The sequence below is a fragment of the Syngnathus scovelli genome, chromosome 17 (genome assembly GCF_024217435.2).
Source record: "Syngnathus scovelli strain Florida chromosome 17, RoL_Ssco_1.2, whole genome shotgun sequence".
Classification (NCBI taxonomy): domain Eukaryota; kingdom Metazoa; phylum Chordata; class Actinopteri; order Syngnathiformes; family Syngnathidae; genus Syngnathus; species Syngnathus scovelli.
Window position 1 is genome coordinate 8,436,624 of NC_090863.1, and position 25,405 is coordinate 8,462,028.

Here is a 25,405-nt window from a genome sequence, read left to right on the forward strand (position 1 = left end):
AGATTAGAGCAATCAGATTAGGAGCGTTGCTGTTTCCGTGGCCGTACTGCTGAGCAGAGTGGCATCCATCCATCCGTCCGTCCGTCGGGTGTGTTTCTGCAGCACAGTCTACCTTGTTCCTGCATCCTGGTGATCTACATGCAGCGTACCTCGGACCCGGCGCTCCTTCTGAGGTAAAACTCTCACACACATTCACACAGTTGTATTTTTATTGTCTTGTATCAACAGGAACATGAGCCTCTGTGTAAGAATGTCAAATGTGGGACGATTGCTGCGCTATTGCTTATTTGGTGTCCACAAGAAAAATATGGATGCAAAATTGTGATTTATGTGTGTTGACAAAGACTTTTATTTGCTCTCAATGTTTGTGGATTTACGGTAATCTTAGAATATTGTGATTTTTTTGCCTTGAAAAAAGTTTCGTCACAAAAAATATAACTTTAGAGCCATAAAAAAACAATAGCTAAAATCCCTCACCTGCACGCTCGGCATAGCTGGTAGGCATCACTCCAAACAAATTACTCCTCATGTATTCTGCATCTCATCTGGTCAGGATTTACAAGTTTTTACAATGTCGCATAGATATGATTGTTCCAAATCCTGCGTTTTAAATCTTCATTCACGAAACATCTGCCGTGTTGTAAACACGGCTAAAAGGAAAACATAATTTCCTGCTACTTTGTTGCATTCTTCTCTGCGCTATCATAATAATAATAATGGGACTTGGAAAAATATGATATGATGTAACAATTAAAAAGCTACAATATTACAGCAATATATAATAGTCTTTCTGTAAATGCTGCTGTTTTGGTTAGCAACAGTTCAAATTGGCACAGCAGTAAACACTCAACTGTGTCTAAATAGATGAATTAATATAATTATTTACTTCAGGTTTTGCGGAAAAAAAAAAAGGACCCTGACATGACTTGTTTCCCCAGGTTTAGCAAAGTCACATGACCCCATTTGAAGGTGAGCCATGAAGACGGGCTCTCAAATTCGCCTGTTGCTTTGGAAGAACTGGACCCTTCGCAAAAGGCAGAAGGTAACATTAATGGTTGCGCACTCAAATCTTGTTTCAAAGGCTTTCTGTCGCTAATACGCTTATTTGTTGCAGATTCGCTTCCTGGTCGAACTCTTGTGGCCCGTTTTGCTGTTCGTTGGTTTGGTGTGGCTGAGGAAAGCCAACCCGCTCTACCAGCAGCATGAATGTAAGAGCACGCAATTGGAGATGGATTAATATTCATAAACATGTTTTGTTGAGGTCGACATGGACCGCACAATATGTCATGTGAGAGTTGTGCTTATATTTTAGCCTAATTTAGCTCTCCGTGACATTCCAGGTCATTTCCCCAACAAGGCCATGCCGTCTGCGGGCGTGCTTCCTTGGATCCAGGGCATCTTCTGCAATGCCAACAACCCCTGCTTCAGACACCCCACCAGAGGAGAGTCTCCAGGGGTCGTCTCCAACTATAACAATTCAATGTGAGTGACTCGCGTCATTATTTATTGACACTGTACGGCATTTTACTTTTTTTTTTTTTGTTTTTGCTTCAGATTGTCACGCTTCTACACAGACATCTTGGAGATGTTTAGCGACACGGAGGTGCACCAGCTGAGACGTATGTGGCATGAGGTGTCTGCCTTCTCCGACTTCATGGACACGTTACGCACCAATCCAGCTGCTGTGTCAGGTGCGATGGAAATCTCAAATGCTGGCCAAACACTGGCAGAAATTCAAATCGGAGTTCTTTGCTTAGTCAGCTGAGAGTCATAGCAAGAAAATTGTTGGTTCACAATAAGTTGATTGATACCGTCTTAAAATCCGTTCAGGTCGCGGTCTCAAGATCGAGGACATCCTGAAGGACGATGAGCTTCTGACGGCGTTCTTGCTGCGAGATGCCGAGCTCCCCCAGTCTGTTGTCTACCAGTTGACCAATGCGGAAATCCGAATAGAACAGGTGAGGCTTGGTGGACGCTAATGCTATTGCTAATGGCAACCAACCGTAGCTTCAATCTGCTACAGTTTAGTAAACTGAGTGTGCAATGATCCGATGGGAAGAATAAAGCTAACATTTCAAAAGTTATTTCTTTTTTTTAATCAACCTGATGTATATGTTTATTTTCTGCATCTTGTTCCTCGGCAGTTTGCATCAGGCATCCCGGACCTGCAGTTGAAGGACATCGCGTGCAGCCAGGCACTACTAGAGCGCTTCATCATCTTCCCAAGCCGCCACGGCCTCCACAGCGTCCGCAATGCCATGTGCGCTCTCAGCCAACAGCGGCTGCAGAAGATCGAGGATGCGCTGTACGCCAACGTGGACTTCTTCAAGATCTTCCAACTGGTGAGACTTGCGATGTAATAGTGTACCTAATAAAGTGACTGGAAGCGCTCAGCAGGTGACTCAGGCTTTATCCGTCTTGCCCCTGTTTCTCTAATGGGCTTAGGTTGGGCCCCACCCACATAGGCTAAGAAGTGACCCACAGCGTCTTGTCTTGGCTGACAGATTAAACAAGTTGTGCACCATGCTCATAACCTAATGTTTCTGCCATTTAAATTAATAGAGATACCATTAATTATTTTACCCCCACCAGAACATCGAGAAGCGGCACACCACTGAAATAATAACAAAATGAATAGAAATAATAATAAAAAATTAATAAAATGTAAAATAATTAGTTTTTGCTTCATGATTTAATGCTTCAATTCAATTCTTTTGGTGTGCCCACCTTGACCACTAAGGGGCAGTAAAAGACGCTCATACAGACAAGTGTATGTATTCTTAGTGACTAAATAAACTGCAATGATATTCGTAATTTTTCCATAAAATTGCTAATATTTTACAATTCTTGTCAGAATTTGTATACTTATGAACATGACTCAATACTCTTGAATTTTTAGGATCATATTTAGAGTCAACCTTTCCAGGCGACTATGAAGCACGTTGTTGCAATTTTCCACCTCCCACCAACGCTCCCTCGTCAGTCTCACTTCCCCTTGCCCAAAAATTCTCTTCATTGAGCTGCAAGCGTGGGGAATGTGCCAGGAAGGACGTCTGGCGTATTTGTCTTGGCGTCCCCTCCCGTCCTTTCCCAACAACATCACCCCCCCGGCCTACTTCCCTTCAGCAAGACAAAGAAAAAGCTGATGACTCAACATGTCTTCTCCCCTCAGTTGCCTCGCATTATGGACGCCGCTTCCGAGGGGGTGGACCTGCGGCAGTGGGGTCGCGTCCTCAGGGCGTCGTCAGAGAGGATTCGAGAGGTGAGCTTGCTCACAATGCACTGCTGCCGCTCCTTGTATTATCCCACCCCAACCGATCCCTTCAGCCACCCACTCCTGAGGTCCTGTAGGCTATTATTAGCCTCTTAACCCCTGTTGTATTTTTAGTGGTCCTCTCTTTACCTTTGCCAAGAAGCGGTTGTGTTTTTTGTTTGTTTGTTTGCTTGGCCCAGTCTACAGTTTTTGAGGCCTTGATTTATTTTCCCTTAACATCAATTTTAACCTCATCAAAATTTCCTTATTTTCTATACGTGAGGTGGGTGGGTGGGTGTGGGGGGTCAGGGGTCATCATCATCACTTCAGGCCAGATGAGTAAGAATAGCGGGTGGGTGCGTTAACATTCCACGGAGATGACACATCCAGCCAGGTGGGACCTTCTTGTCGCCGTGGTGACAGAAAGGCGCCAAATGCTTCCTGTCTGACTTCATGTATTCTTTGGAATGTGTGGGTGACATCATCAAAAGCCAAGACGGCGAGGAAAAAAAGCAGAGTAATCAAATGTCAGGAAATACTAAGAGACAAAATAATTCTAATAAGTTTGAGCAGAAAAAAATATATATATTAAAAAGATTACAAAATGATTTTGAGGTAATTAAATAAAAGTAGTGACTAAATATTTTTTGACAATTTTTGTTGAAAACGTGGAAAAAAAATATAATTTTCCTCCCATCAGCTGATGCAGCGCAACAACTCCCGGGCACTCATTAAAGCAGTGACTTCGCTCTTCGGCGATGGGGGCCCTGCCTCTTTCTCAGAGCTGACGGCGTCCATGTCCAGCCTTTTCTGCGGCTACCCGGAGGGCGGTGGCGCACGTGTACTTTCCTTCAACTGGTACGAGGACAACAACTACAAGGTGTTCCTGGGTGTCAACAACAGCCGTGCCCGTGACACCTACGTCTATGACTACACTACCAGTGAGTTCAACCTGCAAATTCAATTACGTTCCAAAATATCTAAATTAAAACCCAAAACATCTTCCTGATTTCAGTTTTAATGTCCTCCCCCCATTGATATATTGTTGACGTTTGCAGCTGGCTTCTGCAACAGCCTGATGGAGACGCTGGAGTCTAACCCGGTCACCAAAGCGGTGTGGAATTCTGTCAAGCCCCTGCTGATGGGAAAGATCCTCTACACTCCTGACTCCCCTGCCGTCCGGAAGATATTAAAAAGCGTAAGGGAGGAGTTGCCTGCCCACCTGCCGGCATCCTGACCCCTCTGACACCCCTCTCCTCCAACACTTTAATCATCCTTACTGTTTGTTTTGTGTGTGCGTCAGGCGAACACCACCTTCGAGGAGCTGGAGAGGCTGCGCAACATTGCCAAGATGTGGGAAGAGGTGGGACCTCAGCTGTGGGCTTTCTTCCACAACAGCGTGCAGATGAATGTGATCAGAGTAAGACTCTAAAATTATTTATGAAAACGACGACCATGAACTTCCTCAATGTCTAAATTCCACCTCACTAAAAATGTTAAAATTGAAGCCGAAACTTTGCCTGACAACAATTGAACCAATCAACAAGTAAACAACTAGATACTGCTGACATGGTAGTATTAAAAACTTAAAATGATCTATAATTTTCATATTCAAACACTACAAGGAATATCCTCAAATCACTTAAAATGATCTAGTTGATCATTTTTGTTTTCATTGATGTATTCTTGCATGTGTCATGGCCACAGGACACACTGGCAAACCCCACGGTGATGAACTTTATGGACACGAGCCTGGAGGATGCCAACGTGACCACCAGAGATATCCTCAACTTCCTGTACAGTGGCTCAGAAGAATGGCGACAGGCAGGAATGTCCGGCTTTGACTGGAGGAACATTTTTAACGTCACTGACCAAATCATGCACACCATCAACAGATATGCTGAGGTGAGAATGAAGCATATATTAATTTGTGTGTACCTGTTTGTCTAACTCTGTTTATAGCTACCTAACCTACCTAGCTAGAAAGCTAATTCAAGAACTTACTGTAACATTGTCTTTCCTGACTGTAGTGCATCACTCTGGACAAGTTTGTGGCCTACACGGACGAGTCGCAGATGATCCACCAGGCCTTGTACCTGCTGGAGGAAAACAAGTTCTGGGCCGGCGTGGTCTTCGCCGACATATACCCCTGGACCACCAGTCTCCCACCACATGTCAAGTATAAGATCCGGATGGACATTGACGCCGTGGAGCGCACAAACAAGGTCAAAGACAGGTCAGTGAGGATGTTCTGAGTTACATCCTGGTACTATTGGGAGGTGACATCAGAGTTGTAGTCACGAGTGTCCTCTGTTTGTTTTCAGGTACTGGGATCCAGGCCCTCGGGCGGACCCTGTGGAGGACCAGAGATACATCTGGGGTGGCTTTGCCTACTTGCAAGACATGATCGAACATGGCATCATTAAAGTGCACACGGGCCACGATTGGCCACTAGGGGTCTATGTGCAGCAGATGCCCTACCCTTGCTACGTGGATGACCTGTGAGTCTGCACTGCTAGTTACATATCTAGAGAGAACATAGCTAAGTTGGTAACCCACAAGATATCTAGGTACGTACATAGATAATTACGTAACTACCTAACAGTTCCTCGTGGCTAACTCATACTGAGTGAGTAGATTTTTTTTTTTTTTTTACAAGATTTTTGTTAACGAAGCGTAACCTCTCCTTGGCTGGCCATCAGCTTCATGATCACGCTGAACCGCTGCTTCCCGATGTTCATGGTGCTGGCGTGGATCTACTCAGTTTCCATGACAGTGAAGAGCATTGTATTGGAGAAGGAGCTGCGCCTCAAGGAGACCCTCAAGGCCATGGGCGTGGCTAACGGTGTCCTTTGGTGCACCTGGTTCATCGATAGCTTTGTCACCATGGCAGCCAGCACGATGCTGCTCACCTCCATCATTGTGGTGAGTTAGTAGGTAACTACCTAGCTCACTAAGCATCTATGTTACTGACCAATGAGATAGCAAATACTGTAGCTACCTGACCAGATAACTATAACAAATTCACTAACCTACTTACTAACATGATAGCTGGACAAGTAAGTCGTTACATAACTACCTAGCTACATGCCATATGACCTACTTTCAGGGCGGCAAGGTGTTGAACTACAGCAACCCGGTGCTGGTGTACCTCTTCCTGCTGACGTTCACCGTGGCCACCATCATGCAGTGCTTCCTCATGAGCGTCTTTTTCAACAAGGCCAACCTGGCAGCAGCGTGCAGCGGTGTGCTTTACTTCACCCTCTACCTGCCGCACGTGCTTTGCTACGCCTGGCAGGACCGCCTCACCGTCAACATGAAGATGGCCGCCGTACGTAGACAAAAGAAAACACTTTTTAGAAAGATGGTGACAATGTCGCCCATCTCCCCTCCAGAGCCTGCTGTCTCAGGTGGCGTTTGGGTTTGGGACAGAATACCTGTCACGCTACGAGGAGCAGGGCATGGGCCTGCAGTGGGACAACATCCAGACCAGCCCGCTAGAGAAGGACAACTACTCCTTCCTTACCTCCATCTTTATGATGGCGCTGGATGCCATACTCTACGGCATCCTGGCCTGGTACCTGGACAACGTCTTTCCAGGTGAGAACTTGGGACTGAGGTTCTCTGAAATTTGCTTCCTTTCTTATATCCCCTTCTTGACAGCTTTGCAAATATGAATAGCAACATAAATGAATTATTCAGCCAATAACTAACTAACCAATACATTCTTATGATTCTCTGCAGGTCAGTATGGCATTGGTCGGCCATTCTACTTCCCCCTGCAGCCTTCCTATTGGCACAAATCTTCATCTGCAGCTGCTGCCGCAGATGACTTAGGTATTGCTAGTTCACAAATGCACAAAATGAATGTGTTAAAAAGAAAACATTATATATAAATAAAAAATAACATCGCAGACACGTCACAAGAAGCGGACAATGCAGAAAAGGACCCTGAAAGTGGCGGCACACCTGCAGACACTGGCAACACCTGTAACGGCTCAGCCAGCAGGAAAACCTGCAAGCACCAAAGCAAACGGGAGCGCCTGGAGAAGGAGAAAGAGTGGCTGAGGCTACAGGAGGAGCAAGAGGAGAAGGAGGAGGAGGAAAACGCCTCCGGAAGGCAAGAGGGTGAGGAAACAATTGCTGGGAACATGCTAAGAGCTTTACCTAGTGGACAAAGGAGATGTTACATGGCTGATAAGATACCAATACTGTTCTTCAGTTTCAAGAGCGTGAGGAAAAAATTGTGGAGAATATGCTAAGAGCTCCACCTAGTGGTCAAAAGAGATGTTACATATTCCTCTTTAATTTAATTAATTAGTAATTTAATTTAATAATTTTAACAGTACCGTATTTTGAAAATAAATTGGAAATTCAACAAAGGTGCTTCATCCTGGTAGGCCTGCTTTTGTTTGAGCCGGATCCATTGGGTCTGGAGTTGGGGGTTTGCATCCAGGAGCTGGTCAAGGTGTTCCCAGGAGGCTCTCGCCCCGCTGTCGACCGCCTCAGCCTCAATTTCTACGAGGGTCAGATCACCTCCTTCCTGGGACACAATGGGGCCGGCAAGACTACCACCTTGTAAGACCACGCCATCATATGTTTATTGTTTACCCAAGTTGTGATTTATTTTTTGGGGTTTTCTGTCTAGATCCATCCTTACTGGGCTCTTCCCGCCAACGTCCGGTTCTGCTTACATCTACGGAAGAGACATCCGCACCGACATGGACGCCGTGCGGTCCTCTTTGGGGATGTGTCCTCAATACAACATCCTTTTCAATCAGTGAGTACCTCTCTTGCCACAGAAGACACGCTCACAGGACACTTTATTAGGTACACACACGTGTTTGAAATACATCCAATACAACAAACGCTTTCTATCTTTACAAGCGTAATAATAATGCTCACTTTTGATATGCATAAAAAAAAAAAAAAAATCCTACAAATTAAAATAATTTTTGAATGGACAGTATTGTGTTGGCACTGAAATGTAAAATAATACTTAAAAAGAGATTTCTGCTTTTTGTTTGGCTTCCAGCCTGACAGTTGAAGAGCACATCCTGTTCTACTCGCTGCTGAAGGGTCGCACGCACGCCGAGGCGCAGAAGGAGGTCGAGGACATGCTGGTGGACCTGGGCCTACCTCACAAGCGAGAAGACGAAGCCCAGAACCTCTCAGGTTAGGAGTTGCTCTGCCTATTTTATGTGTGGAAATGAGAAAACACTCGGCAAGCCTCTATTTTGCTCCAACAGGTGGCATGCAGAGGAAGCTGTCGGTCGCCATGGCATTTGTTGGCGGCTCCAAGGTGGTCATCCTGGACGAGCCCACTTCCGGCGTGGATCCTTATTCCAGGAGGTCTATATGGGACCTCCTGTTGAAATACAGATCCGGTACAAACTGATCAAGTTACGTTGAACAGGATTTTGTCTGCTTATGTTAACGGGATGCTGTGTAGGTCGCACGGTGATCCTGTCCACGCACCACATGGACGAAGCCGACCTACTGAGCGACCGCATCGCCATCATCTCCAAGGGCCAGCTGCACTGCTGCGGCTCACCGCTCTTCCTCAAGAACTGCTTTGGTGCCGGCTTCTACCTGACCCTGGTTCGGCGCATAAAGGACCTCAAGAAGAAAGAGGTGAGCTTTTCAACGCAGATTTGTATATTCTGTGTAAAATTAAAATATATATTTTGAAATATTTGTATTAGATCAGAACGTTTTAAAAAGCTATGAAGAATGTTGTGAATGATTTGTCTTCTTGCGCCAGAACGACTGTGACTGTGCCTCCGACTGTTCCTGCACCTGCTCCATTTGCACCAGACACAAGGATCAGTCCCAAAACCTGTGCCAGACAGCCGAACGGGTACTCGAGGGTGAGATCCAAGTGTCACCAAACCATCAAAATGCCTCACCTTAAGCCCATCTGTGATGTCCGCAGGGAACCTGGACAGCATCAGCGGCCTGATCCACCACCACGTCCCCGATGCTAAGCTCATCGAAGCCATCGGTCAAGAGCTGACCTTCCTGCTGCCCAGTCGGTGCTTCAAGCACCGCGCCTACGCCAGCCTCTTCAGGGAGCTGGAGGAGACCCTCACCGACATGGGCCTCAGCAGCTTTGGCATCTCCGACACATCCCTGGAGGAGGTACACCTGCCTTATGAATGGAGCTCAAAACCACAGTTAGTAAATTTGTATTTTAATATTTTTCATGAATGTACAACCTTTGCAGATCTTCCTAAAGGTGACAGCAGATGGCGAGGCATTAGCGAGCAATCCCACCACCGCTGGTAATGATCACCACCTCCCTCCCACGTGTCCTAGCCCTCCACCGTCACACGTGTTGTGTGTTTGTCACCTGTGTTCTTCCCCTTGTCACTTCTTACCTGTAGAAGACTGGATGTTACGGAGAAGGAAAAAAGAAGCGGGAGTAGATGAAGGTCAGACATGGGAAAAAGGAAGCTTTTATTGAATTTTACCACCTAGCTTTTTTAAATAACAGTAAGATAAAAAATGACTTAGGCAATGATGCTATTTGGCGAACGATTTGTAGCCATCAGTTGCCCCGAGTTCTGCTCCTTCCAGTTTATTGCTTCCTCGCTGCATCGCTCGTCCATATTTAGTAAATGTTTTTTTTTTAAACGCTGTGCGTGTGTGTCAACCACAGAGCGCTACGATGCCATGCAAGCTAACAGCGTTACGCTGCAGGCCGCGTCAGACTGCAGCGCTGGCAAAGGCTCAAGGCAGGTGAAAGGAGCCTGGCTGATCCTGAAGCAGTTTCACGCGCTACTCGTCAAGAGATTTCATCACGCCACTCGAAGCCGCAAAGACTTTGTGGCGCAGGTACAATTTGGTCTTTTGGCCTTATTTCCTTCAAAATCCACTTTTTACAACTTTTTTTTGTGTGCAATATAAAAAGTAATCTAGATCAGATTCTGAATTTAGTCTTTCAGGTACAAAACTGATGTGAATCTGGATTAAAAGTGGTTTTGTTGATTTGTTGTGGTTTGATTTTTTTTTTTCTATGATGGTTCAGATTGTCCTACCTGCCAGCTTCATCCTCATAGCGCTCATCTTCACCACCATCGTTCCACCCTTTGGAGAGTACCCCAGCCTGACCTTGAGCCCCTGGATGTACGGACCGCAAGTCTTCTTCGTCAGGTTGTCAGCCATGTGATGTCACATTTGGTCTTCTGAGACGGTCTGCTCGAATACCGCAATGACCTTATTCATGGTTGTCTTTCCAACGCAGTAATGAGAAACCCATGGACCCGACCATGAGGCACTTTGTAGAACGCTTCTTAAAGCAACCAGGTCTTGGAACCCGATGCATGCAAGGGGAACCACTGGGGTGAGTAGCACAGTTGGCGGTAAACTGATGAAAATCAAAAGTTGGATTTTGGGCATTTTTCTACCTTTGACTTGCCATCCAGGCTGCCTTGCAACCACGAGCCGTCCGAGTGGCAACGTCCCGACGTGGATGCCGTGACGAGCAACATCCTGCAGAGTCCGGAGTGGAACCAGAGGAACCCATCACCCTCCTGCCTGTGCAGCAGCGGCAGAAAGCTAACCATGATGCCCATCTGCCCCGCTGGTGCCGGAGGCCTCCCGCCCGTGCAACGCTTGGAAGCCACGGGGGACACCTTGATGGATCTGACAGAGCGCAACATCTCGGACTTCTTAGTCAAAACTTACCCAAGTGTCATCAGAACAAGGTGAATGCGCAATTTTGCGTTTGATGCTACGTTTTAATTCTCAGCTCTATGCATTCCAATACTGGAAGTCAAATGTTGCATTGCTATATTACTTGGCTAATGTAAATGTCTCATTTCTCTCTGATTCATCTCACAGTTTGAAGAGCAAATACTGGGTCAATGAACAAAGGTAAGGTCCAAAATAAAATCCATAGTACCACGTGTCCCAAATGAATGGAGTCTCTCCTCAGATATGGTGGCCTGTCCATCGGAGGACAGCTTCCTATCCTGGATGTGGAGCCCAGAGACATTGAAAACGTTTTCCGTCAACTTGGGCGAATGCTCAACATCACGGCGGTAACGAGTCCCGCCGTTAGTTGAGTCGTTAGCGCGTCGTTTGACCTCCTCCAAGCCTGCTAATCAAAAATGTCCTCTGGCAGGGTCCACATTCCATAGTGGCAATGCGGGAGCTCGGACCTTTCCTACGATATATGGAGAGTGAATTTAACGTAAAGGTGGGTGCTATTTGAGGAATTACGGTAATAAATGGAGCACACCAGTAAGAAAAATAATGGTTCTTCCCTGGCAGGTGTGGTACAACAACAAAGGCTGGCATGCCATGGTGGCCTTCATGAATGTAGCCAACAACGCCATCCTGCGGGCATTCTTGCCCACTAGTGCCAAGCCCATCGAGTTCGGCATCACCGCCCTCAACCACCCACTAAACCTCACCAAGGAGCAGCTTTCCGAGGTCACTGTGTGAGTGCTGAGCCCAAGACACACAAATGCTCAATCGAATGCCGGCAGTTGCAAATTTGACCATTTGGGCTCATTTGCTCCCGTTAGACTGACCACATCAGTGAACGCGGTGGTGGCCATCTGCGTAATCTTCGCCATGTCCTTCATCCCGGCCAGTTTTGTCCTCTACCTCATCCAGGAGCGTGCTAGCCAAGCCAAGCACCTGCAGTTTGTCAGCGGCGTTAGCCCTTTTATCTACTGGCTGTCCAACTTCTTCTGGGACATGGTGAGGGGGAAGCTACACCTAACAGTTTGAGGGATTATTGCTCTGTTTTTATTTTTCATGTTTCATCCAGGTGAACTACTCCATCAGCGCTGCCATGGTGGTCGTCATCTTCGTGGCATTTGACAAAAAGTGCTACACGTCCCCAGCCAACCTGCCTGCCCTTGTAGCTCTGCTCCTGCTCTACGGGTAACATTACCATGAATATGAAGTTCACCACTGTATTCTAAAACTATAAAAAAGTAAAACTACTCATGCTTCAGAAGGATCTGACAGAACAATTGGTGTGCACATTTAGGTGGTCCGTGACGCCCATGATGTACCCCATGTCGTACCTGTTCAACATCCCGAGCACTGCCTACGTGTCGCTGTCCTGCATCAACCTGTTCATCGGCATCAACAGCAGCGCTGTCACTTTCATCCTGGAGCTCTTCGAAAACAACCGGGTAAGGACAAGTCACATTGTGTCTGGGTCAAAAGTTCTCTGGCTAACTCACTAGCTAACTTTTTGGTGTGTCATCAGTCGCTGCTGATGTTCAACAAGTGGCTGAAGAAAGGCCTGCTGGTTTTTCCTCACTTCTGTCTGGGTCGCGGCCTTATCGACATGGCCATGAACCAGGCAGTCACTGACGTCTACGCCCGTTTCGGTAATCACGTTTTTTACACACCTGACTTGTCGTAATCTTCCCGAGTCTGATGATTGTGTATTCTTGGGCAGGTGAGGAGCACACAGACAACCCCTTCCGATGGGACTTTATTGGGCGGAACGTTTGCTTCATGGCGGCGGAAGGTTTTATCTTCTTTGCTTTCAACCTCCTCATCCAGTACCGCTTCTTCTTGGACCACTGGTAACACATCATCATGACTACACAGTTGTTTCCAATGAATTTTTTTTTTTTTTTAAATAGAAACAATTTTAACATCTTTGCAGGTTATCAGACAGGAAGCGTAGCCCGGCGGCAGACGAGGACGACGACGTGGCATGCGAGCGACGAAGAATCTACGACGGCGGCAGCAAGTCGGACATCCTGCACATCCAAGACCTCACCAAGGTCGGCAGTGGAGGATTTTCTTGCAACTTAATGCTAAAAGTATGAGTAAAAACTAAGTCAGTGCTTTTATTTCTATTTCTTTCTTTCTCACAGACTTATGTGGGCAGCAAAAGGGTGGCTGTTGATGGGATCTGTGTGGGTGTTCCCGCCGGTGAGGTGAGCTTGCTGTTTATTTTTTTTTTTTTTTTTGGTAGGCAACACATCTAAACTCAAGACAACTGAGGCAGAGTTCTGTACATAGAAAAAATACACAGTAATGAAATGAATTAATGAACGAATATTATCGGGTAACATGAAATAGTCGACTATCATCATTTAGCAAATGAGCTGACATTCTTTTTGCCTTTTCAGTGTTTCGGACTTTTAGGCGTTAACGGCGCCGGCAAGACGACCACCTTCAAAATGTTGACAGGCGACACTGACGTCAGCTCCGGGGATGCTACTGTGGTTGGTTACAGGTATAAAACCACAAACCTTCAGCTTAGGATGGGCTTTAGGTTATCGGAAGCATCTTATGGGAAAGGGATAAGTTTTAAGAATATCTTTAAATTTGGATTTTACTGTATGTTAGGTTAGAAAAATCTTAAATTGGTTTCCACAGTCATGGATGTACGGAGTCCTCCCATTGTTGATGATTATTCCGATTCAAATTTTCATTTTTGGGAAGCCATCCAGCACGTTAGAAGGTCACACTAATTGAAATATGAGTGTGACTAATCATAATAACTACAAATAGGAACGTGAATACATTAAATGAAAACAAATAGTTGTGGAGACGCTGCAAATGGCTTTGGGCCAACATTTTTCTTCCTTTCCCTCATTAACATTCTGTAAGGGTAAATGTCACATTTAAACGTCAAAGCCAGCAAAAAAGAAGAAAAATGAATGTCGAGGGTGTAACTTGTCATGTTGTGTCACAGCATCCTGAAAGAAATTCTGGACGTGCACCAGAATATGGGATACTGTCCGCAGTTCGATGCCATTGACGAGTTGCTGACGGGCAGGGAGCACCTGTACCTGTACGCCCGCCTCAGGGGGGTGCCTGAGGATGAGATCCCCAGGGTAAGGAGGACCTTGCCACAATATTAGTGCTGTACTGATGAGCCCAGAGAAGTTGATGAAGTTTATGCCTGGATTTTTGCTATGTCTTGCTCCTGATCCTCCTTGAGCAGCAGGGCTTTGTGGTAATATTAATAATAATAATAATACCACCCTCCCCTGCTTTAGGTGGCAGAGTGGGGCATCCAGAAGTTGGGCTTGTCGGAGTACGCCGGCCGCTGCGCCGGCACCTACAGCGGTGGCAACAAACGCAAACTGTCCACCGCCATCGCCATGATCGGTTGCCCGGCGTTAGTTCTTTTGGTGAGTCAGCCAATCGGCTCCTTGGAATTATTTATATGCATCACTGCGTGCTTCTCCAGCTGTGCAAATCTTTGACTTTCAGGATGAGCCCACCACAGGGATGGACCCGCATTCCCGCCGTTTCCTGTGGAACGCCATTTTGAGTGTCATCCGTGACGGGCGGGCTGTCGTGCTGACGTCGCACAGGTTGGATGATGTCTAGATCACATGTTAGCATGAAGACACGATAGCGTGGACAAGGCGGAGGGAATACTAGTCATTTTTGGCACAAAATCTTACGACTTATGCTAGAAAGCAAAAAAATATCAGGTTAATTATAGGCACTTTAAATACTGACGTGTGTACTGATTCCCATTTAACATGAATTTGAAAATGCAATTCTGAGCACAGCCACATTGCTGTTATACAAGGGTGTGCACACTTGTGCAACCACATGATCTCAGTTTGTTTTTAGCTCTCTCTGTTTCGTGTCCACCAGCATGGAGGAGTGCGAGGCTCTGTGCACGCGACTCGCCATCATGGTCAACGGCACCTTCAAGTGTCTGGGTACCATCCAGCACCTCAAATACAAGTAAGACAATCAGAGACGCAATTTGTCACTTGTTGCTATGGAGAATAAATCGGTGGGCGACGTCTCCTTTGCGTAGATTCGGGGACGGCTACGTGCTGACCATGAAGATGAAGGCGGCAAAAGCGGGAGCCCCTCCTGACCTGGAGCCCGTGGAGGAATTCATGGAGAGCAGCTTCCCGGCGTGCGTGCGGCGCGAGAAACATTACAACACGCTACAGTACCACATCGCCTCATCCTCGCTGGCCAGGATCTTCCAGCTGGTCGTCTCCAACAAGGAGCGACTCGGCATTCAGGACTATTCCGTCTCGCAGACCACGTTAGACCAGGTAAGTACCTTTTGTGTACTCTACCATTGTGTTTTGTGTACCTTTTTTGTGTTGTTTACGTTTGGTTTTATGTATTGAATTATAGCGATAATGTGTGTGTGTGTGTGTGTGTGTGTGTGTGTGTGTGTGTGTGTGTGTGTGTGTGTGTGTGTGTGTGTGTGTGTGTGTGTGTGCGTGTGCGTGTGCGTGTGCGTGTGCGTGTGTGTGTTTGTTTGTGTGTGTGACACCTGCAGGTGTTTGTCAACTTCGCCAAGCAGCAGACGGCGGAGGACGACGTAGTCACTCTGCAGCGACGCGGTGTGGGCACACGCAAGGATGTCAAAATCGCGCCAGTGAAAAGGAAAACCTGAAATGAACTTCTTAACAAGCTACACATGTACAAATATATATTGTATGTAAGTACTGACAAATTAATATGCAAGCACCCGGAGGCTGTACAGATGTGGTGTTTTTAATGGATGTTTGCACGTCCCATTTTTATGTAAATGACATTTACAAATGAAAGTGCATGCTGTATATTTAATATTTGATTATGTAATGCTATGTTCATTCTGAGAAAGCAGTGTAGACAAGTGAAGACCACAATTTTATATTCACCACAAATAAAACAGTAGACGCTTTATATGTATATTCCAAAATGGCCAGCCATCATTTAACCCTTTGATGCATAAGTGAGTTTACCTTACACTCTTCCCCCTATGGCTGCATATGGTTCCCTAACCGGGAATCAAACCTAGGCCGCCCAGATGCAGGACAAAAAGTGTGAGGAATAACAATATTATGTTTGATAAAGAACAGGAATAACATATTTCCAATTAATCGGCAGATTATTCATTACTCTGTCGGTATTGGACTCAAAAAATCCATATCACCACAAAATGTCTGCGTTTAGGCGTCGTTGTCGGTTTTGATGATGTGGAAAAGCGTGACATTGAAGAGCACCTGGTGTCCATTGTTCCAGCCGTAGAGCGCTCGCTCGCGGGCGTTGTAGTCCAGCATGGACATGTGGAAGTACTGGTTGTGAAACGGGATGTCGATATACTCGTATGAGGACGTCCGGGTAGAGTAGGCGTAGTACACCTTGGCGCCGGTCAAGTGCGAGTTGGTGATGTAGAGCGTGCCGCAGATCATGAAAGCCTCGCCGGCGTTGCGCTTGGAGTACTCTGTGTTCCAGGTGGCGAGCGGCCGCAAGGTGTCCGGGTCCAAGCGGCTCAGAACCACGTTGCCGGCGTTGCGGTTGGTGGCGTAGACAGCCCAGAGGCCCAGCTCGTCGGCCATCAGGTCGATGTCGGAGAAGCCGCCCCACGTGTACGGGTAGACGTTGTGGAAGCCGGCTGAGTCCAGCGCCCTCTGGGTCAGCACGCGGGCCGTCTCTAGGCTGTAGCGCACGATGATGTTGCTCTGCATCTTGTTGTAGTACAGCGAGCCGTTGTATACCACGTGGTTGGTGCCCGCCCACTTGAAGGGCAAGATGTGTGTGCGAGACTCCATGCCCGAAACAAAGTCCGCCATGGAATTGTATTGCTTGACGATCTTGTTGTTGGTGTAGCCGTCCATGTACCAAACCTGCGAAGAGAGGCCAGCAACACCAGCAAAAGAGATGTCCATTTTTGCATTTGCCTGAGAAAAACCTTTTATTATATATATATATATTTTTTTTCAGGAAAAGTTCTGCACTCAAAGGAAATGTTCTTGCCAAGAAAGTCCTGCCAACAGAAATTTCCGAAGTCTGCCTCACAAAAAAGAATACTTACTTTGATGTTTTCAGGAGAAGCTTGCGGGTCTGTCATCCATGCGCCGAACCTGGTCCCGGAGGTCTTCACTGTGAGCGGGCTGCTGATCTTCAGCAGCTTGCCGCATGCTGCACACACACATACGCATGAATACGCACCCACACAGAAATTCTAAGAAAAATATTACAATGTATGATAGTAAGCCCCCAACTGACTGAGTTTGCTCATGCAGCTCCTCAGGCGGTTTTCCAAGTTGAGGACTTTCTTGTTGAGCTCATCATAGTCAAATGTTCCCATCTGTTCCTGCACGGTCAGCAAGACGGCCGACAGATTCCTGATCTCATCCTTGAACTGGGAAACAATCTGGGCGTCCGTCTTGTACTGCTCCAGCACCGGGATCAGTGGCTGGAGTGAGTCCATCTTCTCTTTCAGCTCCTGAAAAGACGTCAGGAATACGCATGGGAATCTTCTAGCGTTTGAGGTGGCAATGTAGGACGGACCGTATAGAGCACCTGGAAGTTTTTGCTGGCCTGCGTCCTCCTGTCAGAGTCCATCTGTCTGAACTTGGAGCGCAGACTTTTAATGAGGCTCTCCATCCTCACAATGTACTGAAAGTCCCGCTGAGTACGCAAATTGAGAACCTCCATGGACTGAGACATGTTCTGGACCTGCGTGGGAACAACATTCAACTAAGTATTAATGTCATTCATTCAATCCATCCATCCATCCATCCATCCATCCATCCATCCATCCATCCATCCATCCATCCATCCATCCATCCATCCATCCATGATTTCTGACAACTTATTTATGTTTAATGTCTCTTCACACTGACACAAATAAGGCATTAGAATTTGCCAGCACAGAGAATGACTCAGCGTTTATTCATTTGTGTTTCCACATGCCTTCTCCAGGAGCTGTCGCAGCTGGCGTTCTTTGGCATCCCGGGAGCACAGACTCTGCCCGGGTGCCACTACCGTGCACACACAGCGGCCGGCGGCATCCTGGGCAGAATCGAACACTTGCCAGCCATCCCGCTGCCCCACAGTGGTCTGCTTAGACACACATGCACAAAGTCACATTGGTGGTGGCTCCTATCGGCTTTTTTCCCAAGGGGTCGCCACAGCGAAAGACCCGTTATTGTCAACAATAAAATATGCTAATCTTTTATTAACAAAAACAATTTTAACAAAGTTAAATTAAAATACATAAACTTGTAGAGCATCTTAATTGGTCAAGATAGCAAATCAATTAGCAGTTAGTAGACTCTTTAGTACAATAATAATAAAAGAATAATTAGAAAAAATAGCTGAAATAAATAAATTTACAAAATAAATAAGAACAATATAAACTACATTTAATCAAAAAAAAACGTTTATCATATGATAACACAAATCAGGCAGCAGTAGAAAGCATTATACATATTTTTGGGGAAATTATTATTAAAAATAATTTGAGTTTCGCTGATTCGAGCTATCATTTGGAGGCGTCATTGAACTCACCACAGGCGGCCAGTAGCCAAACAGCAGCAACACAAACGGAGACGGCGTCCACATCTCGTGACGTGAAGAGACACACACACAAGATAATTTCAAGTAAACGGGTAGAGTGAAGAAGGAAAAAAAAGAGGCAGCGGTGAGCCAAAGGTGGTCCACTGGTGACTTGATCCTGTTGTCTCCGCGAGTGTCGGCTCGTGAGTGAACGATCCGTTCAAAAGAACGATTTGTTTTTCAGTGAACGAGAGTGAACGAATCACTTCCGAAAGTGATTCGTTCTTTTTTCAGTTCATATGACTTCAACCAGTAGGTGTCGGTAATGTGCATTGAAGTGGTGCCACCTCGCCGTAAAACAAAACGAAGAAGAAAATGACATAACTTCCCGTTCACGAATAAGTTGGAATTGCATTTCACGTTCATCAACTGAACGTATCTGTAAGTCAGTGATTTGCATTTCCAGTTCATCGCGAGAACGGATCAGTGAGGGAACAAATCCTGACTTTCCCGTTCACGAAGGAGTTAATGGGTGAACTGCCTTCCCGTGCATCAACGCATCAGTCAGTGAACGTGTTGTGTCTCCTGGCGTGAACTATGTACGCCAGAATGTCGATTTACGATTTGCCAAGGAAAGAAAGAACCACTCACTGAAACACTTCTTTTATGCACGTTTTCTCCAAGCTAACGGCTAAATTTTTGCATGAAGGGATGCGCCGTTATGCAACAACTTCTCTTTGGGTAATCTTTATTTTATAACTTAACTTAAAATAACGTGTATGCATATATACGCCTAAATATTGTTATCCAATTTATCTACTGCAATTTCACATTAGATTGCTGGTTTGAAATGTACTTTTATTATTATTATTTTAACAAATATTAAAACCTGTTCAAACTTGTCTGGTGTTGTATTCCTTGTTTTTATTTTTTTGGGCATGAAAACAAAAATCTGACATTTGGTTAACTGCTTTATATGACAATATGTAAGTGTTTTACGTTGTGTAATACGTGTTGGTGTCCCCCAAAATAAAGAGCAAGTCGTCAAATACACACTCTTGACACGTACAAAACATGCATAAAGTTATTAGGTTCACCTAAAAATGGCGGTGTACCTAAAGGAGTGTCCATGTGACGTCACAGATCAAACAACCAATCAGAAAGTGGGGGTGAGGGCGGGTGTGGCACTTTTCACTTTCAGTTAAGCTTTGGCCATGATTTTTCCCTAATGAACTGGCCTGTTATTAGGTACACCTAAAAATGGCGGTGTACCTAATGGAGTGTCCGAGTGATGTCACAGATCAACCAGCCAATCAGAAAGTGGGGGTGAGGGCGGGTGTGGCACTTTTCACTTAACCCAGGGGTGTCGACCTCCAGTCCTCAAGGGGCCGCGTTCCAATATGTTTTCCAAGTTACCCTCGTTAAGTGCAGGTGCGTGAAAAGTTTTAGCCACTTTCACATTCAAAAAGAGCTAAAAGTTTTCACGCACCTGCACTTAACGAGGGAATCACATGGACACTCCATTAGGTACACCGCCATTTTCAAGTGTACCTAATAACAGGCCACTTTATTAGGGAAATATCATGGTCCAAGGTCACAAGTGTCAAGCTCTAGTCCTCGGGGCCGCGTTCCAATATGTTTTCCAAGTTACCCTCGTTAAGTGCAGGTGTGTGAAAAGTTTTAGCCACTTTCACATTCAAAAAGAGCTAAAAGTTTTCACGCACCTGCACTTAACGAGGGAATCACATGGACACTCCATTAGGTACACCGCCATTTTCAAGTGTACCTAATAACAGGCCACTTTATTAGGGAAATATCATGGTCCAAGGTCACAAGTGTCAAGCTCTAGTCCTCGGGGCCGCGTTCCAATATGTTTTCCAAGTTACCCTCGTTAAGTGCAGGTGTGTGAAAAGTTTTAGCCACTTTCACATTCAAAAAGAGCTAAAAGTTTTCACGCACCTGCACTTAACGAGGGAATCACATGGACACTCCATTAGGTACACCGCCATTTTCAAGTGTACCTAATAACAGGCCACTTTATTAGGGAAATATCATGGTCAAAGGTCACAAGTGTCACGCGCTAGTCCTCGGGGCCGCGTTCCAATATGTTTTCCAAGTTACCCTCGTTAAGTGCAGGTGCGTGAAAACTTTTAGCCACTTTCACATTCAAAAGGAGCTAAAACTTTTCACGCACCTGCTCTTAACGAGGGAATCACATGGACACTCCATTAGGTACACCGCCATTTTCAAGTGTACCTAATAACAGGCCACTTTATTAGGGAAATATCATGGTCAAAGGTCACAAGTGTCACGCGCTAGTCCTCGGGGCCGCGTTCCAATATGTTTTCCAAGTTACCCTCGTTAAGTGCAGGTGCGTGAAAAGTTTTAGCCACTTTCACATTCAAAAGGAGCTAAAACTTTTCACGCACCTGCACTTAACGAGGGAATCACATGGACACTCCATTAGGTACACCGCCATTTTCAAGTGTACCTAATAACAGGCCACTTTATTAGGGAAATATCATGGTCAAAGGTCACAAGTGTCACGCTCTAGTCCTCGGGGCCGCGTTCCAATATGTTTTCCAAGTTACCCTCGTTAAGTGCACCTGCGTGAAAAGTTTTAGCCACTTTCACATTCAAAAAGAGCTAAAAGTTTTCACGCACCTGCACTTAACGAGGGAATCACATGGACACTCCATTAGGTACACCACCATTTTCAAGTGTACCTAATAACAGGCCACGTGATCTATTGCTTTGCTCCGACAACTTGGGGGCAGGGCCACTTTATGTATTTACACATAAATACTTGCATTTGTTTGCATATGCGTGCGCATACAAAAGGAGGTTCCAACTCTAAAAGTTTCTCTAAGTACATGCCCACACCTGGGATCGAACCAGGTTCTTACCGAGCAAGAGCCCATGACAACAACCGGTCGGCTATCTCGACTTGTCTGTACGTGGCCGTCTGCACTGTTTTGTACTAGTGATGTGTATTCCAGTTTTAAGTGAACTGAATCTTTAGAATCGGTTCACTCAAAAGACTTGTTCAAAAGAATCGTTCACCGAATCGTTCGCGACACTTTCTTATTTATTTATTTTTTACTTCGTGTAGTGTACCTATCGAAGTGTCCATGAGGTGTACCTAATCACAGGCCACTTCACTTGGGAAAAAGCTTAAGTGAAAGTGAAAAGTGCGATTCGTTGAACGATCGTTCGAACGAATCTTTTGTGTGAACTGATTCTAAAGATTCAGTTCACTTATAATAATTGGAATGCACATCACTAGCCTCCGCTTTGCGACGGTGCGTCCAAGTCAAGAGGCAGCTGCCCGCTCGTGAGCAGCCCGTCGGTCAGAGAGACACGGGGTCCTCGACTTGCGATACTTATTGGTTACGAACGGCGCAGGCTCAGTTCCTCCACTTGTAGCTATAATAACATAATAAAAGATAACATTCACAAGCTTGTATTCTTTCCCTGGTGGGAAAAAAACTGACCAATCCAGTTTCAGAATCCAGTTTTAATATTTTTAAAAGGCACACAATAAGTCAACAAGGCTTTTTGGGTGGTAAATTAACACCAAAGAACATTTCTTCTTGCAAAAAAATGTATTCTAGAACAAACAACTATGGCCCACGTTTGTTTGAGGTATACAGAATAAGAACTTTTGGAAAATATTTATATTACTTTTTATTATGGCTCAACTTCCCAATAAGTCAATAAAAAATACTATGTCTTTTGTGTTGCACTTTTGCCTGCTGTCATAATTTTATTTACAAACTTTTTGATACTTACAAATTTGTTCAAACGTGCTTGTACGTCCGGGTTGGATAATTTCTTAACACTTTAACAGGGAACAAAATTTACGAGCTGGGACACATGCAAAGTCTCTTAATGGTGGTGGATTCAGAAAGGCACAATATTGTACAAAATAATAATAATTATTATAATAATTACAGTTTCATCAAAAAGCAATTTGTGTAGCACCTTGAGTGTTTTGCGCAAACGCACATCTGTGGTCGAGCGCGTCCGCCCACCACGCCATCAAAAGTCCTTTTTTTTATTTTGTCTGACTAACTTCTCAGTCATGTGATTGCGACCCCACGGAGGGTTGCCACGACGACACTCGCCACATCTTCTTTGCTTTGCGCCGTCCGACCCTGTCCGTCAGTGGGGGGAGGGGAGGGACGGCAGGGGGGCAAGGGGCTTAAGGTGAGAGGCAGGGGTTGGGAGGGGTTTCAGAGAGGGAGGAGGGGGCAGGGGTCTAGCCGAGGAAGCAGACGGGGCCGACTTCAAAGCCGAACCTCTGGTTAGAGTCGCCAAAGTCGTTGAGCATGACGTCCAGGATGGGCAGCTGGTCGATGCGAGGGGTGTTGATCTCCAAAACCGTCTTGGAGTAGCCCTGCTTGGACTGCACACACCACATGTCAACGTTAGCCTCTCTCATTTGAAATTCAAATTTGGCTTGAAAGTTGATTTTTCAACTACATTTGTTACCAATTGAAATGACAGATGTTAGCAATTGAATATTGTTTTGTTGTGGAGGACTTACAGCGCAGCCGTCGAGGAGCGGCTTGATGAAGGGACTGTTGTCGTATGACATCTCCTCGTCGTTGGAGCCCAGGAAGCGCAGAGCCTTATCGTAGCTGTCGGTCTTGGCGTCGTACCACGCCGCCGACTGGTGGCACACGTAGGAAAAGTTCTGGCGCGCCGATGAGCTCAGAAGCTTCAGGAAGGTCATCTGCACTGCGTTAATACTGTTGTCGGCCACGTCCATGTAGTTGAGCTGCACGGCGAGGAGGAAGACCAAGTCAATGCCGGATAATGCTAACATGCTGCTATTTCTGCAGAGAGTCTACAAGTTTGACTTACAATCTTTCCACGTTTGAATTCACTGAACCAGGAACCAGGTGTCTCCTTGGGCCAATTGGATATTCTGACCTGGGGAGAACAACGAGAACACGCGCCGATGGTCACTGCGATGTCGTCACACTGCGGCGCGTTCCGTTCCGACACTCACCCCTGAGGACTTCTTGTCTGGGTTGATACACGTCTCGCCGCCCGCCGTAAAGTTGCAGAACACTTTAATGGCATCTCCGATGCAGCCCTGGTTGGGATCGATCCAGTATTCACCTGACGGGGGGGGGGCAAGCATGAAGATGAATAAAAAAACCTCACTATATTGGCAAAATATGTTGATGCTGCCTACCATCAGGGAAGTCAGGCTGGCTGAGGCGCAGGTCGTTGCAGGTGCGGGCGGGGTTGTCGGCGGTACCCAGAGGGAACTTCATGCGCTCGATGTCCTGCTTGAGGTTGTTGAGGGAGCCGAAAACGTCCTCCATAGCCAGGCCGTCAACGCTGTAGTCGTCCGCCGCCTCGTCCGCCTGCTCCTCGGCATGCCGCTTGTTCTTCCTTGACGCGTGCTGGATTGGCAGCGACTGGATGATGTCGCCTGCTGGGCCCTGCGGGGCACAAGAAAAACGTTTGGTGTTCTTGTGCTAGCTCAGTTTTATTTTTATTTTTTTTATTATTTTTTTTTTTGGACACATTAAAACAAGAGAAACTTACAGGAGGTCCAGGTGGTCCCATCACTCCAGGGTCTCCTTTTTGACCTGCTCCACCCTGAAGGCAAAAAAAAGCAACATCACAAACACTTTAAAAATAATCCATTACCTGGAATGACGAATGAGTGATTGTTTAAATCTCAACTTACGTTTGATCCCTTGGAGCCTTTTTGTCCATGAGCTCCCTGGTAAAAAATAATAAAATAAAGCAGTTGAGATGAGAGAATATGAAGGTAGAAAAGGGTAAGAATAAAATGTGCAAAAATACAACTTACAGGAATACCGGGAGGACCAGGAGGACCAAGAGGACCTTGAGGACCCACAATACCCTAAGGGTACACAAAAGCATACATTAGAATGTGATAACAACATTGTTTGAGAAGTCAATCTAATATGAACTCACAGCTTCACCCTTGCCACCACCAAGCCCCTGCGGTCCAGGCAGACCTCTGTCTCCCTTCTCTCCAAAATCTCCAGGCGGTCCGATGAGACCGATGAGACCGGGGTGACCCTGTCCGTGAAGGAATCAAAACAGACTTACTGAATAAAATAAAACAACTCCATATAATATGTCAATTATTCTTTCTCATGGGATTAGCGATACTAAGCATTAGCATCTTACCTTCTCTCCCTTGAATCCAGAGGCGCCTTTCATACCAGGAAGTCCAGGTGGTCCCTGTGGACAGTTAGGATGATGAGTGTGAATGGCAGTAGGAAAAAAAAAAAAAAAACCTGCATTGAGCTATTTTTAAAAACTTACAAGAGGTCCAGGAGGTCCATCTTTTCCAGAAGCACCAGGAAGTCCTTGCTCACCCTAAGATGAAATAATATAGCATGTGCATCAGATGCGGATAACATTAAGAGTTTAATCCTCATCACAACCAGTCTTTCATAAATCAAAACTCAAGACTCACAACAGGGCCAGGGATTCCTCGAAGACCCTCGGCACCAGCCTTTCCAGCGGGCCCCTGGGCTCCCACAGGACCGGTCTTTCCAGGAGGTCCTTCAGCTCCAGCTTCTCCCTGTGGGGAAAAAAAGAGTGTTAATGTGGTAAAGGCATTTTTTAGGCATGTTGAATAATATTGTGAGAATTGATTAAATACTAACAGTAGGCATGCTAACAGTAGGCATGCTAACATAGCGAGATCTTAGTCGACAGCGGGCTAAAATAGTCAGGTATTATTTCTAACAAGGACTGATCAAATGCGAATAGGCATTTATTTTGCTCTTAAATCCACATTTTACCTTGGATCCCTTCTCCCCTTGTCGTCCTTCCTGTCCTGCTGGTCCAATGGGTCCCTTCAGGGGGACAAACACACACACACAATTATTGATGCCGCTGTCATTT

At 45.9% G+C, this 25,405-nt stretch overlaps 3 protein-coding genes across 9 annotated transcripts in view; 1 reads left to right on the plus strand and 2 right to left on the minus strand.

The window, feature by feature from the left end:
• Positions 1 to 17: 17 nt before the first annotated feature.
• Positions 18 to 19,398, plus strand: LOC125985107 (retinal-specific phospholipid-transporting ATPase ABCA4). 4 transcript variants are annotated; one of them, XR_011085595.1, is made up of 52 exons: positions 18 to 173; positions 939 to 1,042; positions 1,115 to 1,208; positions 1,341 to 1,482; positions 1,555 to 1,691; positions 1,831 to 1,958; positions 2,145 to 2,342; positions 3,173 to 3,262; positions 3,954 to 4,194; positions 4,312 to 4,451; positions 4,557 to 4,673; positions 4,961 to 5,158; positions 5,284 to 5,489; positions 5,578 to 5,754; positions 5,956 to 6,178; positions 6,363 to 6,584; positions 6,649 to 6,853; positions 6,998 to 7,090; positions 7,169 to 7,381; positions 7,654 to 7,831; positions 7,902 to 8,033; positions 8,289 to 8,428; positions 8,503 to 8,640; positions 8,706 to 8,887; positions 9,018 to 9,123; positions 9,189 to 9,394; positions 9,480 to 9,537; positions 9,640 to 9,687; positions 9,915 to 10,090; positions 10,284 to 10,408; positions 10,500 to 10,598; positions 10,681 to 10,962; positions 11,099 to 11,131; positions 11,193 to 11,298; positions 11,382 to 11,456; positions 11,531 to 11,700; positions 11,788 to 11,965; positions 12,036 to 12,151; positions 12,261 to 12,408; positions 12,486 to 12,609; positions 12,681 to 12,810; positions 12,894 to 13,014; positions 13,108 to 13,170; positions 13,366 to 13,472; positions 13,935 to 14,076; positions 14,242 to 14,376; positions 14,459 to 14,562; positions 14,855 to 14,947; positions 15,024 to 15,273; positions 15,507 to 15,668; positions 17,042 to 17,699; positions 17,921 to 19,398. XR_011085595.1 is itself a non-coding variant. In XM_068648623.1 (51 exons), the coding sequence occupies exons 2-50, from the start codon at positions 977 to 979 to the stop codon at positions 15,621 to 15,623; spliced, it is 6,972 nt and encodes a 2,323-aa protein (XP_068504724.1). In that variant the 5' UTR covers positions 18 to 173; positions 939 to 976; the 3' UTR covers positions 15,624 to 15,668; positions 17,042 to 19,398. The 4 variants fall into 4 exon arrangements, 3 of the variants coding, with proteins under 3 accessions (XP_068504724.1, XP_049603565.1, XP_049603566.1); XM_068648623.1 differs by having other exon boundaries at positions 17,042 to 19,398; XM_049747608.2 differs by lacking the exons at positions 17,042 to 17,699; positions 17,921 to 19,398 and having other exon boundaries at positions 15,507 to 15,944.
• Positions 16,088 to 18,641, minus strand: LOC125985184 (noelin-3-like). Its single transcript, XM_049747810.1, has 6 exons — positions 18,509 to 18,641; positions 17,912 to 18,058; positions 17,519 to 17,674; positions 17,222 to 17,441; positions 17,028 to 17,134; positions 16,088 to 16,839 (listed from the first exon to the last, which is right to left on the minus strand). The coding sequence occupies exons 1-6, from the start codon at positions 18,560 to 18,562 to the stop codon at positions 16,162 to 16,164; spliced, it is 1,362 nt and encodes a 453-aa protein (XP_049603767.1). The 5' UTR covers positions 18,563 to 18,641; the 3' UTR covers positions 16,088 to 16,161.
• A 2,595-nt stretch (positions 19,399 to 21,993) lies between the features above and the next one.
• LOC125985112 (collagen alpha-1(XI) chain) overlaps positions 21,994 to 25,405 on the minus strand; it is a 47,952-nt gene continuing 44,540 nt past the window's right edge. For all 4 annotated transcript variants that reach the window (XM_049747655.2, XM_049747656.2, XM_049747653.2 and 1 more), the window contains 13 exons: positions 25,303 to 25,356; positions 24,972 to 25,079; positions 24,818 to 24,871; positions 24,680 to 24,733; positions 24,461 to 24,568; positions 24,333 to 24,386; positions 24,207 to 24,242; positions 24,062 to 24,115; positions 23,703 to 23,955; positions 23,514 to 23,626; positions 23,366 to 23,434; positions 23,046 to 23,279; positions 21,994 to 22,904 (listed from right to left, as the gene is read on the minus strand). In XM_049747655.2, coding sequence (XP_049603612.1) covers positions 22,758 to 22,904; positions 23,046 to 23,279; positions 23,366 to 23,434; positions 23,514 to 23,626; positions 23,703 to 23,955; positions 24,062 to 24,115; positions 24,207 to 24,242; positions 24,333 to 24,386; positions 24,461 to 24,568; positions 24,680 to 24,733; positions 24,818 to 24,871; positions 24,972 to 25,079; positions 25,303 to 25,356 — 1,338 coding nt within the window. In that variant the 3' untranslated portion in view covers positions 21,994 to 22,757. The remainder of the gene's footprint in view (positions 22,905 to 23,045; positions 23,280 to 23,365; positions 23,435 to 23,513; positions 23,627 to 23,702; positions 23,956 to 24,061; positions 24,116 to 24,206; positions 24,243 to 24,332; positions 24,387 to 24,460; positions 24,569 to 24,679; positions 24,734 to 24,817; positions 24,872 to 24,971; positions 25,080 to 25,302; positions 25,357 to 25,405) is intronic.